The 20,858-nt window shown below is 36.1% G+C and overlaps 2 protein-coding genes across 3 annotated transcripts; both read left to right on the top strand.

Annotated features, from left to right (window-relative positions):
• The first annotated feature begins 886 nt into the window (after positions 1-886).
• Positions 887-19,780, top strand: LOC125682471 (uncharacterized). The gene is made up of 11 exons (XM_048923087.2): positions 887-1,175; positions 9,980-10,071; positions 10,389-10,536; positions 11,302-11,496; positions 11,710-11,868; positions 12,083-12,389; positions 14,249-14,454; positions 15,690-15,809; positions 16,512-16,704; positions 17,176-17,539; positions 19,615-19,780. Exons 2-11 carry the CDS (start codon positions 9,983-9,985, stop codon positions 19,646-19,648), a joined length of 1,815 nt encoding a protein of 604 aa, XP_048779044.2. The 5' UTR covers positions 887-1,175; positions 9,980-9,982; the 3' UTR covers positions 19,649-19,780.
• On the top strand, positions 1,281-5,716 carry LOC125661476 (zinc finger protein 862-like). 2 transcript variants are annotated; one of them, XM_048893470.2, is made up of 6 exons: positions 3,170-3,641; positions 4,474-4,603; positions 4,712-4,973; positions 5,165-5,273; positions 5,350-5,433; positions 5,538-5,716. In XM_048893470.2, exons 2-6 carry the CDS (start codon positions 4,494-4,496, stop codon positions 5,690-5,692), a joined length of 720 nt encoding a protein of 239 aa, XP_048749427.1. In that variant the 5' UTR covers positions 3,170-3,641; positions 4,474-4,493; the 3' UTR covers positions 5,693-5,716. The 2 variants fall into 2 exon arrangements, with proteins under 2 accessions (XP_048749426.2, XP_048749427.1); XM_048893469.2 differs by lacking the exons at positions 4,712-4,973; positions 5,165-5,273; positions 5,350-5,433; positions 5,538-5,716 and adding exons at positions 1,281-2,151; positions 2,274-2,573 and having other exon boundaries at positions 2,849-3,312; positions 3,523-3,641.
• Positions 19,781-20,858: the final 1,078 nt, after the last annotated feature.

Raw genomic sequence — 20,858 nt, 5'->3', positions numbered from 1 at the left:
CAACATAAATTATCCACTTTTCAAATACTGAATGTCTGATATCATCATTGAAAAACACTAGATATATCTATAGATATGATGTTTACCTAGAAATGTAAACCTGAGTCGGTCAAAAACAGACACCTATCTTCTTAGTCAGGTTAGTGTTACATAACCATGATAAGTTTATTGGATTGGCTAGTTGTGCTTTGTGCTCATTTAATTACAAATGAAAATTTGTCATGGGGCTTGGATTATTCTGACCACAAACTATGTCGAAAATCTGCTTTAAATTTATAATTCATAAGTAATTGCGCAAAAAATTAAAACTAAATACCTAAGCATTTCAACATCTACATAAAAATATTTCATTGACATAGCTGATGGCTTTTCGATATTAAAAAACACAATAGAGGAAATTCGAGTCACAACTTTGTTTTGAATTAAACTGGTACAGTGTGATCATGATTCGCATTTATTCATACTAGCAATTAAATCATAGACAATAAAAACAATATTATTTACTTTTTCTTTTTAAACCACTATCTTACTTTCAAGGTATTGTTATCATAATCATAATGATATAAATCAGTCGAGACTCGATCGCTCGAGTACAGGACGACATTGGTGGAATGCCGATCTCGATGATTCTTGCATGTAAAATGAATAATTATTAGTAAGTTTCTGTTGATATTTTTGTTAAAGGAGCTGCACTAGTTATATAATTTAATATATTAGTTAAAATGCACGTCTTCTTATTAAAATATGTGCATAAATGAAGTTCATATGCCGATCACAATTTCAGATGTAGAATTAAAAACCAAAGCATTTTCTGGTTTTTAAAACAAAATAATTCAATAATACCAATTGTTTTATTGTCTTTTGGGTTTTTTTTTCATCACCAAACTTCACACTAATTGCTGATTACAACCATATAAAATGTTTACAATTACCTATGGGTCGAATTATGCGAGCGTCGAACAGCAGGGCTACCGCTATATTTAGAGCGACCCTGAGCACCAGCGACCGTGGTCACCGCTACACCGGACTACATTTACACCCACCCAACTACGTTATCATGATAAACGGGCATGAGATACCAGTAATTCGTACACCAAGACGCGCCAAAACACGTTTTGAAAATTGTCAAGACTTGTGAGCTGGTACAGCTGCGGATTGAATTTGGAGATCAAAAGGTGGTCATATAGTTACTCTGTTGATGTTTTATTGTTAATTACATTAATACATTTTCACACCCTTGCAAATGCTGTTACCAGCCTGCGACCAGGTGATAAATCAGGCGGCTGCAGCATTTGGTAAAATAGAATACAGTGTTTCCGAAGGTTCGTCGGACCGTCGGACAAGTCCGGTAAAAATAGACTCGGTCCGGTAAAAGTTAGAATCGTGACGGACCAAATGTCCGGTAATGTAGAGGCAATGAAAACTGGGAGAATAATGATAAATGAATAAAATAAAATTGAAATTCAAAACATGTTCATCTTTTCCATGGATTCCTAAAATGGTTTTCAAAAAGTGTCGTTGTTATCGTACTCCAACACGGGATCGTCGCTTCTAAATATATCGGGTTCGACATTTACATACAGTATTTTAGTTCCGGTATAAACCGTGAAATGTTGGGACTGAAATTTGTTGAGGGTGCTATACCAGGAAAAAAACTAAAGCTTAGCAATCCCGATTCAACGAAAAACAACAAGAATTACGAGGCGAAAAGACCTCCACGAAAATTTAACCCAAAATGGAAGGAGGGGCGATCATGGCTGACTTACAACGACGAGAAAAGTGCAATGACTTGTTCAGTGTGTGTCGAGCGTTATGCTTCAAAGTCAGGTTCCAATCGTACCCCAACTGGAATAAGCTCAAACTTAAAAGGTCAGAACACCTTTTTAGACGGATGCACAAATTTCAGAGTGACTGCTGTGGTCGACCACGAGTCCAGCGTTGCTCATAAAAAGGCCATAGAATTTCAAAATGCGTCTGCTAAGACAGGGTCGGATATTTTGACCAACACTTCTGCCGGCAAAGCTTTACAGTCGTTAAGAAAAGCTGAAAAAGACAGACTTGTTTTTTTATTTCGAAATGCTCATGCTGTTATGAAGCACAATCGGCCAATGCGTGACTACACATGGTTGTGTTCATTGGATCAAGTTAAAGGTAAAGTACATGTAAATTTTTATATTATATGCTGGTCTTACGTCTAAAAAATCTCTAGAACTTGTGTTTTCTTGTTATGAAATATCAACCTAAAATAGCTTATGTAATATTATATCTTTAAGGTATTGATCTAGGCGGCACATATATCAACGACAAAGCTGCCATTGAATTTGTGAAGTCAATAGCTGCTACCGAGAGAGACAACACTGTAGATTTTCTCAGCAAAGTCAACTTTTTCTCTATCATGATGGACGGATCAACTGACATCAGTGGTGATGAACAGGAGGCACTTTATTTGCGGTTCTCCTTGCATGGAAAAGTCACAGAGAGATTCCTAGCAATTGGAACACCAAATAGCACCTGTGCAGTTGACTTGGAATCCTTTTTGATGAAGGTGTTTACTGATTGCAGGATTGATAAAGGTACATCTTTTTGAAGGTAGTGGTACATGTCTATGTTATTGTTGAAATTACATATATATGCTCTGTCACAATATGCAGTGACTAATCTGAAATCACTACGTAAATTATGCATAACATTCAAATATCTAAAAGAAAAGGAATTTAGTTCATTCAGTCAGTCCTGCCACTATTTCAGCAGAGACATGACGAAACGAAAGTTAATAATTAAATTTTATCAAAAAACAATGTATAGAATTAGAAACATGATAACATTTGGTTGCAATTACTATTTACAGCAAAACTGGTTGGAATGGGGAGTGATGGGGCCTCAAACATGGTGGGGAAAAAAGGAGGACTCTCTGCTCTGTTGAAAAACAACATTAACGATGAACTTGTTAATGTCCATTGCTTTGCGCATAGACTTGAACTGGCGTTCAGGGATGTACTCAAAAAAAGCAAACTGTACGATAGACTTATGACGTTACTGATAGGTCTGTACTATTTTTACACAAAACAGTACAAAAACAAGCGGGGGCTACTTGATGCTATCAGAGCTTTAAATGTGAAGGGTGTGGTGCCTACAAAGGTGACCGGAACACGTTGGCTAGCCCATTTGTTCCGTGGGATGAACAACATGATGCGTACTTTCCAAGCATATGAGGCACATCTCTGTAGCCTGAGCCACAAGAATCCTAAAGCAGAGGGCCTGGCAAAGATCTTGTTGAGGAAAGACCTTGTGTGCTTTGTTCTTTTTCTCCAGGTTTGTACTTTATAGAATAAATCAAACATTAGTCCGACAATTGGTAGATATGGTAACTATTCAAGAAATCAAATGTCTCATAATTACGACAATAACTGAGAGCTGATAAATTCTTTAAATTAAACTGTATCAAACATCATCATACATGCATAAAGCAAATCTCCACATTCCATCATCTTCATGTGTGTTGTCATCAAATTTTATTAACAGGAAGCTTTAGAACCTCTCATGAGACTGTCGCTTAAACTGCAAAAAACAGAATCCACTGTGGCTGATAGTGTTATTTGGGCAGAATCCACCATAGAGTTGTTGGAAGAGTTCAAGACCAGGTAAGACTCACTGAAGTGTTAACACTCTGAATCATTCATGTAAATTTTATGTATAAAATAAAATCAATCTCATTTGTCTCTTTAAATAATACTGAGATGCATGTGAAAAATGTTTTGCTTTGCTTCTTAATCAAAAAGCAATAACATAAGTAGATCAAAAATTACTTTGTCATTTAGGGACCTTAAAAGTGTTTCCGAAATTATGGAAGCAGGCACATATGAGGGCATTACTCTGCGGGGTAATACACCTTCGTTGTCATACAAGAATGAAATTCTTAGTGGGCTCATAGATGCACTGAAAGAGAGATTTGAGTTGGGCGTTTCTGAAACGAATGTTATGAACTCAACAAGAATTCTGCACTTTAAGAATTGGCCAACAGTTGAAAGTCCAGATTTAGGAGGTTATATCAACAAACTTTGTTAAAGTTCTTTGTTGATGTTTTGTTTTAGTTGACACGTTTTGGTTTTATTCAATTAATCATAAATGTTACTGCTTCTGTGTTATTCATATGAATGTGTTTGTCTGTTTACAAATTAATGTAGACTGTAGTGTAAAAGACTTTATATTCTTCAACATACGCATTCAATTGATATGAAATCAAGTTATTAAGTAAACTGGTAAGATATGGTTGTTCTGATAAAGTGCGATTCGCATTATGATGATCATATACTTTATAATTATGTACATTATTTACAATAACAATGACACAATATATGCTGTAATAGTATTGTGTGACTCTGTAATTTTAATATTCACTTATTGACTTAACCATTTGGCATCACCATGTACAAATAAAAGACCTCTGATTTATTATTGTTTATTTCATTTCAGTCTTTGCTGAAACAGAAATAATGACCATTGCCAACCATTACAGCAAAACTCTTCTAAGAGCCATACCAGATTTTTCTGTTCAGGAGACCATGAATGAGCTCAGGCTTTTCAAGAAAATTCTCTACAGAAAGTAGGTTCCTATCCCAGTGGTGATATTAAAACTAAATATCATAATGTTATGACTGGTATGCCAAAATAAAATTTCAGTATCATCATAAATTAATCAATATAATTACAGACATGGAAGTAAAGTTCAGGAATTGAAATGGTGTGATGCTCATGATCCTGAGTTTCCAATGCTGATGGCCGTGATTGAGCTTCTAGGATGCATTCCCCCTACAAGCGTCAGCTGTGAGACTACTTTTTCTCACATGAAACTTGTTAAGACAAGTAGACGAACACGCCTTCAAACCTCTACCCTCAACGATATTCTCATGGTCAAACTTCAAAGTCCACGAGTTACAGAATTTGACCCTACGTCATCTATTGACAAATGGCTGGTAATTCAAATTTAGTATTGAATGACATAATTTGCATTATCAAATTAAAGAAACAATATTTGAATATACATGAATTAATTGATTTTTTTTTTCTCTCAAAACAACTTTGTCAAGTGATGGAATTTCATACTAGCTGATACAAATGCATTATTCTCTATTTGTTATCAGTTGCTTCACATTTTCTACCACAGTCCTTAGCTCTGAAGCCACGTCTGCCAAACTACCAGAGGGCAAAGAAAGCTGGTCAGTCCACCAATGTGATTGATGTGGGATCCTCCATTGACATCACTGAACTTCAAGGTTGGTAAACTTAAATCCCCCTCCCCCCAATTTCTTTCTAATCTCTCAATATTGAAAAGCTTATTTTTTCCCCTAGATTTGTCAGAAAACACAGACATAAATAACATTCCTGAGAGCATGGACAAAGACACAACTGATTCTGAAGCTGATGAATTTCAAGGTATGTATAGTAATTTCGCATATAATTTTATGATTTTTGACAATATTCATAAGTATCACAAGTCAAATTTAATAACAACTACACTACAATTTATTAATTTCCAGGCTCAGCAGAAAACGCAGTTATGGACAACGACGACATGTTTGCTCTAGAAGAAATTTATGAGTCCAAGGATGATGACGAAAACGATCATTATTGTGATGAATTTCGAGATGAACATGATAATTGGGCATTGATGTTTGAGCTAGTTAGAGATTAAATAATAAATATTGGTGCACTGTCAGTTTTTGTTTATTTGTATATGACTTTCGTTCGGTCTGGTAAATCATCATTCGGTCTGGTAAAAACAGAAATTTTACCAGACCGAATGACTGGTAATATAATTTAGACCTTCGCGAACACTGAGAATATGATTTATTTCCAAATTAGGGCCCTCTTTGGCATACAGCATACATGATTGTTAACATTTCAATGTGCAATGCTTATTCTTAAAAAATGATGATATAAAGAAGAGAACGAAACAAGAGCAAAATATGCACTATTAGTATGAGCAATGTTCATACACGAGACATTTTGAACATGATAATACTTATTTGTATTACATGTAAGTATAGATATGTCAAGAAATCGGAGCAGTTTCCACGGGCAGCAATTTTGTAACCAGGTTACAATAGGGACAATTCTTTTGTCCAATTTAGCATACGAAACATCTATGTCTCATAGTCCTAAAAAGCTTGCATTTGGTTGTCGGGATATATTTAGTAGAATCAACATAATGCAGATCACAGGCAGCTGAAGCAGGGCTTGAAGCTAACTTTTTATGTCACCAGTCCAGCCGGACTGATGGGGTATAATTTTAACCAGTCCACAGAAAAAATTACCAATCCAACAGAGTTTTCCAGAAATAATCAAATATATTTTGTTGATATCATTAAAATGAAATTTGACTCATTATGCCTTAGACAATATTGTAACACTTAAATGTGGGATTTATATTTACGAATCAGATTTGTCCGATTGATTAAACAGATCGAAGCATGCCAAATGTGTATGAAATTTCATATTGAGTATATTTTCCAAAATGATTCTTTAGAAAATTAACCAGTCCCATCAGACTGACTAAAACAAATGTCAGTCAGTCCGCCAGACATTTAGCCAGTCACAGACTGACGGACATATGTTAATTTCGAGCCCTGTGAAGTGTGATGATAATACAAGATAGCTTGTATAGATCTTGTGCATATACCCACCCCCTTCTAGAGGGAAATTATTTTTATACAGAACCAATAGTTTATCCAAAATATGTTATTTCCCCACCGATCACCCTCATATGTCGTACCTTCTGCAAGCTTCTGAGATAACCACATGCGAGTCCACAAGTGATTACAATACTGGACCAGGAAAATATTTCCTGTTCTAGATAATCTGGGATTTTCAAACATTACAAAATATAAAGATGCAATTCAACACATTTTACCAAACATAAAACAAAGAATCATTGACCAGTGCACCCAGGAGCAGTCATCAAAAATCTTCGGTTAAAAAAAACCTTGAATTTTATTTTTAAAAAATATACACAAGAAAAAGAAGTCCATATGTTGATTTACTCAGAAAAAGATTTGAAAGATCCTCTCTTAGTAGAATTAGATTAAGTGCACATAAACTTGCAATAGAAAGTGGTAGATATAATTCCACATCAATGAATGAAAGATGTTGTAATGCTTGCAATACTGGTATGATCGAGGATGAAATTCATTTTCTTTTTCAATGTAAATCTTTATTCTAAGCTAAGGAACACCTGCCTAAGAAACATATTACTCTGGACAATGAAAGATACATGTTACAAATATATTTTAACAGTGATATACATAGTCTTAAAAATTACTGTGAAAATCAGAGACTGTTTTGAATACAGAAGTCAATTACTTTCGACTACATAAAAATTATGTAAACATTATGTAATGATGTTCAATGGGCCTTTGCCAATTATTGTAATTGTGTTTGTGCCAATAAATATTTGTATTTTGTAAAGGTGTGCAACAAAGATAGTTGGTAAAATGGGTAGTAAAAACCAGGCCAGGTCACCTTCGTAATCCGAATTTTTTAGTTTTCTTCGTTACTTTATTTTCATTTGATGTGAAACTTCTTAATCTGGATGATACATCAATTTATCACCAAAATGCTGCAGTACCTGTTATGTGAATCTTACATATTTGATATTTACGATTTATTTAAACCCGGGTCAAAAGGAAACCGGACATGGGTAACCTATGGCCGAATATTAAAATTCCGAATAAACTGAAGGTGTTAGCTGTCACTTTCATCTTCGATGCATCCTAAACGTAATTCAGCTTCCCATCAGTTACTAATTATGAATGGATATCACTTTGATCTCACAATTACGGTTAATTAATCAAAAACAGTAGCAACTAAATCGGAATAAATAACGCCGGCCTGGGTCAACCGCATCCAGTTTCCTCTTGGCTTGGGTTTGAAAAAATCACCAGTAGGTAAAATAAAAGGCATTGAAATAGTCAAATAATGCATTGAATATCAAATTCAACTCTATGAATTGAAAAAATGTAAGGTTTTCAGCAGTAGGTGCATAGTTTACAGAAAATATGCAATAATGTGTGAGCTCGTCTCGCTACCCATTTTACCAACCAGATTTTTTACAATCATCGCATTCTTTATCTGTAGGTATATAATATTATGTGCTAAATTTTGTACCGAAGACTAAATGTGTCATTAAGAATATATTCTGTAAGTTTCAAAACAAGCAAAGATATATCAACGAAGAAAACTAACAAAATCGGTTTACGAAGGTGACCCGGCCTGGTTTTTACCACCCATTTTACCAACACTCTGCAACAAATCATGTAAACAAATAGGGGGCTATCTGCTTCAAGACCGATTCATGGGATATAAACCAACTCTATTGAAGGAATTTCTGTGAATATCTCATCAAGCTAATGTAGTTCTAATTATGTCTTTCATCTAAATCCCATGCCATCCGTTTTATTTGTCGTATTTTGCCATTTATTTCATTGTACCTGAGCTTTTACGTTCATTGACAGCCTTAAAAGAGGTTGTGACATCACTTTGCGAGTTGCGTTATCTGACTGGCTTGCACTTGCGTCATCTTTCTAAAACATACTCAAGATACTCATTAAGCATTTCACCTTAGTTAATTTTGACTGATTATATATCATCATCAAATAATTAATTCTATTAAGTTATGTATCAAAACTAGCTTTTAACCATGAAATAATGCGCCTGTGACAAATTTTAATAGCTACTTCGTATATTTTTGTTCATTGCTAAGAAAAAGGCCAAGGTGGTCGGGAGATTGAAGAGCCAATCACATAATGTGAGACGCAAAGTGATGTCTCTGGCCTGAAAGTCATAGGGCAGATGCGTCAACATTCTATATTGTTGGGAGGAAACTACGGATGATATACAAGGGCAGGGATTGTGCCAAATAGAGATGGAAAAATTTATACGGGTGACAATATAAGACACTCCGCCACCAAAAAAGGAATAAATGAGCGGAAATATCATTGGACCAAAGTGTCAATATACTATGAGGTTGTGTGAAATAGTAATATTATGTGCAATATATAAAGCCCCCCCCCCCCCCCCCCCCCCAAAAAAAAAATGTCCACCTTTTTGGGTCAAAACATCTAGGCCGAAGTGTATGACATATATTTATAGATGAGTATTGAGATATCTGTATATTGCAATGTAGATCAATCACTTTTTTTGCCATGTTGAAATTTTTCATGAAGAGTGAACTGAAACAACTCTGTATATTATAATGAGAAAACTTGTTGCTGAAATGCTGGCTTGATCCCTGGAACTCACACTTGCTAAGGAAATCACAGGGGCTCATCACAAATTGACCCCTTTCTATTCTATAAATACAATCATATGTTTAGACAGAGAGGGTCAAATTTTGTTAAGACATAAAAATTCCTGACGAACCCCTGTGAGCAATGTGCTATCCATTAATATAGAGAAATGCTATAATGATTGCAGATATTGACCAAAGTGTACTATTAACCAATATAATAGTTATAAGGAAAACTTGTCCAAATATTTAATTAACACAGAAATGACCATTTTGAATATATTTACCATTATTAATTACAAATTAATCAATATCATGATTGAAATGTTGCCACATCAATCAACATTGAAAATGCATTCAGAATAATCGACCTCTTCTCAGAGAAAACGTAAATACCACACCCTGATATATTGACAGTCGACGTGGCATTTTGTACGCACTATGCCAAATTAGCAATCGGTGTTTTATCATCCTCAGATCATGCATTTGTGTCAAAATTCTGAATACTGTTTTGGCATAGTGCATGCAGAATGGAACATTATTATATAATCGGATAATTAGCATCTTCTGTAGATAATTTTAGAATTCCTGATTATGATGTAATAGTTATAACACTGATGTGTAAATTATTCAGTAATTTTATAATAATTTAAGAGTACAGATTATCTATCATCACACCTTGTTCTTTTTTTACAGACCATGGCAACTGGTGATCTGACTAACAATATCAGGAAACTTCAGAAAGAACTAAAGATAATGAAGTATCAGGAAAGCTTAGACTTAAACAGGTATGTCAGAAACAGGAACCAAATCTTAGCACTGAGGCGTCGTCATGCCAACACCCAGGTGATGCAGGACCTCAATGTTTACTTGAAGTCTTCTTCACACAACTTTCACTTCTAGTGTTGAGTGTTGGTGAGTCTGGTGTGACCAGGGATAGAACCCCGCAATCTTCTGATCACGAAGTGAGCACCTCACTAACTGCGCTACTTACACTGTTGAAATTCCGGTTTAATGAAGGGCAACACTAGGGCTGTGCGGTGCATCGCGAAATTAAAGTTGTTTTGAGGTCATGTTGTCAACATTACTTCATTGTACTTTATAGTTTGGCGCAGGGAAAGGCCTCAGCACTGCTTCCTATCTATCACTACGCCTTTACCACCTACAGCTGTGAAATCGCAGAACTGATTGCCAGCACAGACACCGAGTTATATACCAAGACAGACCTACGCTTTATAGAGGGGTGTTACAAGGTACAAAGTACTTTTCTGTATCTCTTACATGCCAGTCACTTTGATAATTTTACCAGTCCAAACAATGATATTTATTATCTCCTTTTATTGGTCAAAACCGTTGGGCTGATAAATTTTGGAAACTCTGTAAGGGCTACTGTGTTTACTGTTCATGGTGTATATCAATTTTAGCATCTTCTGATTTGAAATTTGCCTTCTGAGTCCTGTAGTTCTTTGATCTGAGTGGTATCTACTCTGTGCAGTGGCCATGTAGTTTTTCCTCAGTTGTAGTTCTGTAGTTCTCTGAGAAAACATTGGCACAGACCTCAGAACTACAGATCCACCCTTTATAAAAACTTTTGATTTAAGGCACACACACAAAAATCCACATAGTTTAGGCCTTATTGATTGTTGTATTATTGCATCACTATCTCAAAAGATTTAATATCAAATAACTGCTAGCATGCATCTATACTGTATTTTGTGTCCAAACATACCTTCTTCAAGCATTCATCAAAGCCCAGTGCAACCTGAAAACTCACAGCTAGCCTTTTTTAAAAGTACAAATCCGCAAATTCAAACTGCAATTATTTCAGAAGAGAGAAAAACGTGAAAATTAAAACTGCTGAAATTAATCCCCAATGGAGTTTTTAAAAAAGTTGTTTGTTGTTTTTTTTTTTTTTAAATGAATGGAGTCCAACACCACACAGGTCACATGGTTTTACATGTCAATTTGATGGGCGTGTTTTACACCTTTACTCATTTGAAATCAATTGCCATCTACAGATTTTGAGAGACTTGTTCCATTACAAACCTCCAATAACAAAGGAGCAGTTTTTCAATAGCGGATTTGTTGAAAGGAAAATTATTATGTGCACAGACGTGTTGAAACTGGTACAACACAAGAATAAATCTCTCCAGCCTCCTAAAAAGGCCTCCACCACTACGACAAGCAGCTTAGGACAGGTGGTCTCCATGAGGGTTAGTATATATTTTGAGTTATTATTAGATCAAGAGAGACAAAGCTCTTATCTTCACAAGAGTAAATGTATATCTGAATTACTATTAGATCATGGCTCTCCAACAGGAACAGAGTTCTGTGGGACTGAACATATACATATATTCAGTGAGCTTTATTTGAAGTGCTTTTGACTTTCTGTCTGAGTGTGTATTTGTACATCACTTTGTTGACAGCCAAACAAGACCAAGGTGACTGACCTTACGCAGGTGAGAGCTGATTCTCAGAGGACGAGACCTAGATCCTCTATAGGAAGTTCACAGAGGGAGGGAGGGCAGGACCCAAGGAGTGTGGGCGTGTCCCCACGATCACTCACAGATGTGGATCAACCCCAGGTAGACAGTTTTACTATTGCTACTTTTGAAAAGCATTTTTTCGCATTCAGATCTCAATCCTCTTGTATTAAATACATTTATTCCTATAGGTAATTTTTCTAAAAGGTCTTAAAATGAAATGTACAGGTACTTCTGTGAAGTTCATCATGACATAAATGTATCTTTTTTGGTTAAATAAGCAAAAGCACCCAACAAAGAAAATTTGAATTAACAGGTTGTCAATGAGTTACTCCAGCCAGTTGGGAATATTCCAAGGCATGTCTCTCACCCAAAATCAATTAGCAAATCTTCAGACAACTATCCACCAACCAGAGATGCTGACACATCATCCTCTTCGGAATCTGCAGACAATGACTATCGTATCCAAGAGTCGCCACCAGTTCATGTAGCCAGTGTGACCTCTCCACCAAGAGTCACAAAGGAGGTGCTACCATCTGCTGGAAGAGATGTTAGGGGCTTTAACTGGGCAGTTATCACACCTAGCATTGCAAAAACTAAATCAGCAGTTTCATATTCCCATGGTATGACTTTGAACAGTTTATTCATTTTAACAAGATTCAACACTCAGTTGAAAGTACTTGGTTTTGAGTTTGGGCTGTTCCAGTTAAAAGTACAGTGGGTGTAGATTGGGAGAGGGGGAGGGGGATATAGACACATTTTGAAATATGGATAGCTTAGTGATGTATAATCAGATAAAAATAATTGTTTATCTTTATTATCTTCAGAATAAGAGGAGAGACTATAACCCATTATAAAACAATGACTTGAAGTCATTTAATATCGGAAAAAAAGTGTGGTTTTGTTAGATGGAAACCAACTTCAATTTAAAGGGCTGAATTTAAATGTTTGTTTTTATCAGTCTTCGACGTTAACCGGTGGCCCGATGCCAGTAAAATCGGGATCGGGCTTCTAAAAATATTTAACCCAGGAGTCCGGAGGGCCTGTAAATGTTTTACTGTATGTTTTGTATATATTACAAATATAGCGTGAGATTGACTCAGACTTTGTCATGACTTACATGTAGCAATGAAATTTCGCATCGGAAAATGATCAACCATCCTGCCTTTTATGAAGTATAGGGAGGCACAGGCACGGGAAGTTAATGTAAATATATAGTATGTGCATATATAAAAAATACATGCACATACTATTTATTTACATTAACTTCCAATGTCCGTGTTGGGATTCCTGTGGGGTTTCGGGTTAGAATAGGTCCTCAGTACCCCCTTGCTTGTCGTAAGAGGCGACTAATAGGGGCGGTCCTTCGGATGAGACGGCAAAAACTGAGGTCCCGTGTTACAGCAGGTGTGGCACGATAAAGATCCCTTCCTGCTCGATGGCCATAAGCGCCGAGCATAGGCCTAAATTATGTAGCCCTTCACCGGCAGTGGTGACATCTCCATATGAGTGAAATATTTTCAAGAGGGACGTAAAATAATATTCAACCCGTGTAGGGAGGGGGCTCGTCAGTGAAATTCCAAACCTCACAAGCGTATTTCGCAATCACAACCATCAGATCCAAATAAATAAAAAAAAAATCCAGTAGTACAAGGAGAAAAAGAAATCGAAAAGTTAAGCCCCATTGGATTGAGGGTGGGCCTTTGCTGAGATTTAATTCGGGAGAAAACAATGTTTTGTACGTGGTGTGTACAAAACACAGTAGAACATGAGCTTCTGATGTCATCTGTTGAAAAATAAAATAAGATATAATAATGTCAGTTGTTCTTTAACTATGGTCATCTGGATATGTATTTTCCTACAGTAGAATATGCTTGTACAGATGTACCTTGCAAATGACAAGTGGTCAAATTAGAAAAAACATTTTGGGCCATTAAAATATTGTTCGGGCTTGCAATATTATTATACTGGGAGGCCCGAAGGGCCTGTGCTTCACAAAGTTTTTCGTGAAGACTGTTTTATCATTACATGTATTTAAAACTGGTACCTGTAAATGAAAAAAAAAATTGACAACTGCAAGTTCCTTGAATTCAAAGACGGGTAATTTCTACCAATCATTACAGGAAAAAAAATTGCGTTCTAAATTAACATCCACAATGAAACAATTAAAGCTGCAAACCAAGGAATACAGCCTTCCATGGAAGCAGTAATAACAGACAAACCCAATGTTAGGTGTAATTTTATGCGAGATTTCTCAGTGACCTTAGGGGAGGGGATGGCTATAGATTGCTTTCTGTAGCAAGAACCAGTATGTTCAACTGGAGGAGCCCTTAAATAGATTTAGTGAAAGATATATTAGAAAGTGCACGCTCTTAAAAACATGTAGGAAATCATTGCATGGTTATGTGGTAGATATTTTTAAGAATGTATCCATAGATATCCTCACGCATGTTGCTGCTGTATGATTGTCTACATTTTACAGATTTTCCGACACATTGTCAGTTTGAATTGGAGGAGGAACGAGAGGATGATATAGAGACCGTTATTGCTGCCACTCCAGCACATTCCATTATGGAGCCTCCCAATGGGGTTACCATGGAGTCAGTAAAAAACTCCAGCAACCAACCACCAGAACCTCAAGCTGTCCAGGATGATCAACGCACACTAAATGAAACTCACATTCTTAAGGTCAGCAGAAAAGTTGGTATTAATGTTGCAAATATACTTACTTTGATGGCAGTAAAGTTGCAATAGATGTGTATTGCTCCTATCCTCTTACATGCACATGTATGTATCTGTGTCCTTGACGATATTGTGGACAATGTATAATGGGTGTCCAGTATCATCCATCATACATTCCACAAATGTCAGGTACATATACCATCCATAGTACATGTTATAAATGTAGATTACAGTAGATTCCTTATTCTTTTAAATACTTAATATCGCAAAATGTCTCGTGGACGTTAACTTGTGTGATCATGAATTTTGCAAGTGGTCTATTGCTTAAGATTATTAACATGCAATATGAAAATAAAAGCAAATGATTTTATTTTGCAAGTGGTGCTTCTTGCGAAATTACACAATAATAAATACCTGGCGTAGATTTAGGAATCTACAGTTTAATCTGTTGTACATGCTAAAGATGTAGAGTAATATTCATTTTACCAGCGTTTTTTTTCTTCTTTTCTACCCACTGGTACTGGTACCCATTCAATTGGGAAAAATAGCGTCAAAATCAAACAAATTGGGAATTTTCTATCAATGTATCGGCAAATGATTTCAACTAAAAGAAGAACAAAATAAAGAACAAAACAATTTTTTATGGTAATGTTTGCTGTTGTGAAACATCAGGAATCGTCGTAGGCTCATTCTAGAATCATTGTAGCTCTACAACACGCATACTGCTATGACCTGTACTTTCGATTTAATTCCGGAAGTGAACATTTTAGTTAACTCGTACAACGTATCAGACTAAGTAAATTACGATGTCAGTGGTCTATTTTTTGACAAGTGCATTGGGAGTTTTAAGTCTCAAAATTGGGGGAAAATCAACGTGTTTTGGTATTGGAAATGTTACCGTTTATCGGTATCAGTTATGTAAGGAAAAAATCCTGTTTTACATGCTAAAGTTGTAGAGTAATATGCGTTGTACAGGTTATAGAACTTTGTAGAGTAACATCTGTTGTACAGGATATAGATTTTAGTAGAGTAACATCCGTTGTACAGGTTATAGAACTTTGTAGAGTAACATCCGTTGTACAGGTTATAGAACTTTGTAGAGTAACATTCATTGAATACACCAGGTATAAAGTTCAAGAACAAATATGAAACTAATAGTCCAGTAAACTTTATTTTTACATGATTTGATATCTGAAAATATTCCAGAAAGTTCATTCTAAATTCATGATGATATATTTCAGGCAATAGAACAGCTGACCAAATGTTTTGGGACTCTGGAATCAGGATTGACGAGGTCTATAGAATCGCTAAACGCTCGCATGATTCTTGTGGAAAACCGAGTTTCTATGATGGAATCCAAGGTAAATGCATGATGGGAATTTTCACATGCATGATTGAAATTTTTCGCATGCATGATGGAAATTTTCCACATGCTTACAAGAGAGCACATTACTCACTTCAAAATCAGTTATATTTAATACAATTGTATGTCAGTATCTCAAACATCAACATCTAGAATACCATGGATATGTTGAAGTGATTCAGAAGTCCCAACCACTTATTATACCCCATGCAACAAAGTTGCGGAGGGTATAATGTTTTTGACTCGTCCATCGGTCCCTTTCTTGTCAGCGCAACTCCTACGAGACTGCTCAACAGAATTTCATGAAACTTTGTAGTTGATAAGGACACACTGTGTAGATGTGCATATTCCCAGAAAATTCTGATTCAATAATTTTTCTGGGAGTTATGCCCCTATTGAACTTTGAGCCCATCTGTCCTGTTCTTGCAGTAATGCATAGCATTACCATTCATTATGTGAGGCATTGTCAAGCAATGTTGGAGCATAGGGTATGTAAGCTTGCTCACTTCTGCTTTCTTTAAGTATTTTACCCTTGATATCTCGAATCATTGAGTATCACAGGGTTGTTTTTTTTCAGTCCTATTGATTTCGATATAGAGAGGTTTGACTGTATTTGTATTTGCAAATAACATTTTTCAAATAATGGGAACAATGTTGTTTACATTACACTGGAAATTGTAACAGTCGATTTAAACTGTAGATGGAGGTGGTTTTAACTGGTTCTCAAAAAAACCCGGAGCAGCCTATACCTCAGTCTATTAATCACAGCGTGGAATCTCAGCAAATGACATCTAGAAATACCGCAGCAAGTGTTCAGAACCAGAGGCAGCAAAGCAATGTTGTATCAGAAATAACCAGACCTTCGAGTAGCTCTATGCAGAAGAACAGAGCAGGTACATTGGGGATTATTTCATGGGAATTGTATAAACTACAAGTGATAATTGTAAACCAAACATTTGTCACAACAGCCACCATGTCAGTTGGCGTATTTAATGACTATTGGTTGAGATGTGATACATGTAAGTCTCTTATAATGAGAGCCAATTTGAATGAGGTAGTAGTTGATGTAAGAAACTTGATAAAGTGCTCCACAGTAAGATACTTATTTCAGCATATTTAAAATTCAGTGGCTTTCGTACTTATGGAAAAATTTGTGTAACCATATTTACATGTGTTGGGACTATCAACAGCACACTCTATTACTTCTGTTCTCGTTCTTCATAGAGAATGCTCTTTTAATACAAGTGCTGATATGCAAACAGTATTGTAGAAAAATATCAACTAGGAACCAAACCATAATATTAGTATGTTTTTGTGTAGGAAGTCAAGCCTGTTTCTTACAAAGCCACTATGTTTATCTGTAGGTAATCCTGTCCATGTTTCTGGACTGCCAAACAATCAAATGGAGCTTCAGCAAATATCTACAGCAAATCAGACGACGGGAAAACCCTCCAGTTTACAGGGTCCTCCACTTCAGTCTGCCTTGTACGATGAATCAACCCTGGTCATGTTTTCACCGATCCATCATGTGACACGACCCCCAAGTCAGGAGAGGACCCCAGACACAACCTTCTGTTCCACTAGTCACGATACACGAGACCCGAGGTTATCCAGCACACCAGCACGTAGCACAGTGGAGATGGACACTCAGTTAGTGCTGGGGGAATCTATGAACCTCCAGTCTGGGGATGTAAACACCCAGGACCAAGTTAACAGAATTAAAAACCTGTAAGTATTCCATAGTGTCATAGGGGGTAGTGACTAAAACCGAGAATTAAAAACCTGGAAGTATTCCATAGTGTCATAGGGGGTAGTGATGAAAAGCTGGTCTTTGGTCCCAGTCCAAGATCGTGTTATTCGATAAAATAAAGAATATATGAGCCCTGTATTATTTCAAAAAGGAGAAAATAACATGATCAACCAACTACAATATACCAGAATACATGCATCGAATTGTCATATAGTAATAAGAAATGGGGCTCGTGTATTTTTGTCCAAGGGGACATAGAAATACCAGTGTCCATCCGTCCCACTTCACTTTATGGACGTAACTTTCCTGAAATCACTCAACAGATTTTGTTCAAATTTAAAGGATTGTTAATCACCATATTTAGTTGCTCATTGCACCGTCATTTTGATTTGACAAATTTTACAGGAGTTATGGGACTTTGTTGACTTTGTACATGCTACACTATAGGCACACTGTGGATGCAACTCCTCAGAGACCACTCAACAGATTTTGTAGGATTGTTATTCACCGAATGAAGTTGATCACATTGCGCTGTCATTTTGATTTGAAAATTTTTACATGAGTTATGGAACTTTTGTACTCCAACTTTTTTTGTGGCTGTGGGGGACATGGCTATGCATATCAATTTTGTTATATATTCTTTTTTGTTATGGAATGCAAAAAGCTTGGACTGAAGACCTGCTATTAGTGACTGCCATCACAGGGTGCCAGCATGATTGTGTTGCTGTGATGTTTTGCTTATTGCAGTATTGCTGTCAGTAGTGTTGCCTTTAGTATCAGTGCATTAGAAAATACATCAAACCACACTGCTTGATATCCATTTATTAATAGATAATGGTATTATGATAAACTTGCTGTCTTTGCCATTTGATACAATTAAATCAAATTCATGTGATAAATCTAGTTCAGCCTACTTTAAAATAGACATTCATTCCTAGCAATATTGTCAGTGTAGCTATACCTATACATTCAAACCTAGCAATATTGTCATTGTAGCCATGCCTCAAATAGATATTCTAAGCTAGCAATATTGTCAGTGTAGCTATGCCCAAAATAAACTTTCTAACCTAGCAATATTGTCAGCATAGTTATGCTTGAAATATACATTCTAACCTAGCAATATTTTCAGTGTAGCTATGCCTAAAATAGACTTTCTAACAGCAATATTGTCAGTATAGCTATGCCTAGACATTCAAACCTAGCAATATTGTCATTGTAGCTATGCCAAGACATTCAAACCTAGCAATTTTGTCATTGTAGCTATGCAGAGACATTCAAAACTAGCAATATTGTCAGTATAGCTATGCCTAAACATTCAAACCTAGCAATATTGTCATTGTAGCTATGCCAAGACATCCAAACCTAGCAATTTTGTCATTGTAGCTATGCAGAGACATTCAAAACTAGCAATATTGTCATTGTAGCTATGCCGAGTTCAGCTATTGGTAGAAATGAGATTCATAATCCATGTAGAGATGTATAAGGGGTGAATCTAGAAGAAATATTTTATCCTTCATTCAACAACTTTGGGTTTTTAGTTGTATGAATCCAAGTCATGTAGATAGTGGTCAGTGTATTTGGTGCAGATCTATTTTACACAGCTCTTGGTGGGTATTGAAGATATGCATGTGGCAAAGATTTTGATTTTCTTTATGTTTTGAGAAAATTACTAGTAGTTGAGCTTAATCGGTTTTAAGGAAATATTACAAAGTGAGTACATGGTTTATCCATTTCATTTCAAGCTGAGGCCTTCTTAAACAACTTTAAGATGCCTGTATATGAAAGATTTTGATTCCAAATCATTTTCTTTGAAGTTTGAAAAAATTACAGGTTTAACTTGGTCAGTTTTGGAAAAATATTTTACACACAGAGCTCTTGGTTTGTGTTAGGAAATTTTATTCATACAATGCAAATGAAAGTATGTCACAGCTTCATGATGGCTGATACTACCCAAGTTCTATAACTCATGGCATTAAAAAAAAATGCCCTATGTGAGCTTATGACAGATGCCAGTATTATGTACGTTTCCTATGCTCTTTTTCTTATTTTGCAGGTTCAAGTCGACAGAAATTCTGCTAAAACAATGAAATACAGAAGAGCTTGACAATGACTTTGTGATAGACTTAAATATTTATATACGTGTATATTTAGAAGAACATTGGAATTAAAACACCATTATAGCATAAATGACTTGTCAATAAAGTCCTAAAACTGTTAAATCTGATGGTTTCATATCAGTTCTATGTAGCCTGGATAAAAGGGTAAACACAATATTGCTTAAATCTGAATTACTATAGAATCAATGTTTTTTGCAATTGAAAAATTAAGCATATTTATCAAGGTTGAAAAATTGTTACTCTGTAGTTCAATTTCCGTTGTTTATTATACCCCCTGCAACAAGTTGTGGGGGGGTATACTGGAATCGGGTTGTCCGTCCGTCTGTAGACGCAATGGTTTCCGGGCTCTAAAGCATTATCCTTTCCACCTACCATCACCATATCATATATATGGATTACCCATGGGATGAAGATGTTCCCTATCGATTTTGGGGTTCAAAGGTCAAACGCACTGGACATCGAAGTAGCGATATGGTTTCCGGGCTCTAAAGCGTTATCCTTTCCACCTACAGTCACCATATCATACATATGGACTACCCATGGGATGAAGATGTTCCCTATCGATTTTGGGGTCAAAAGGTCAAAGGTCAAGCACACTTGACAACGAAGTAGCAATATGGTTTCCGGGCTCTAAAGTGTTATCCTTTCCACCTACAGTCACCATATCATACATATGGACTACCCATGGGATGAAGATGTTCCCGATCGATTTTGGGGTCAAAGGTCAAGCGCACTGGACATCGAAGTAGCAATATGGTTTCTGGGCTCTAAAGCGTTATCCTTTCCACCTACAGTCACCATATCATACATATGGACTACCCATGGGATGAAGATGTTCCCTATCGATTTTGGGGTCAAAAGGTCAAAGGTCACGCGCACTGGACATCAAAGTAGCAATATGGTTTCCATTTAAATTCTTTAACGTCTTTTTTCATTGCATGGAGATGCTGTGTTTCTAGATACCTTTTGGATCATAATACTGAAGTTTTACCTATTACCAACACCCTTTGGGAGATTGGGGTAAGCGGGGGGTATTCTTAGTGAGCATTGCTCACAGTACCTCTTGTTTTTCCAGATTCAGAAAAACTTTCTTTGAAGATAAAATTCCAGTATGTACACAATATTAATTGGAAATCCTCCCCCATTAACTTTATAAAGTGTGTGATTATGAAAGCAAACA

Source organism: Ostrea edulis, chromosome 2, assembly GCF_947568905.1.
Source record: "Ostrea edulis chromosome 2, xbOstEdul1.1, whole genome shotgun sequence".
Lineage (NCBI taxonomy): Eukaryota > Metazoa > Mollusca > Bivalvia > Ostreida > Ostreidae > Ostrea > Ostrea edulis.
Note: the sequence above shows the minus strand (reverse complement) of the source record. Positions and strands in the feature narration are given on the sequence as shown.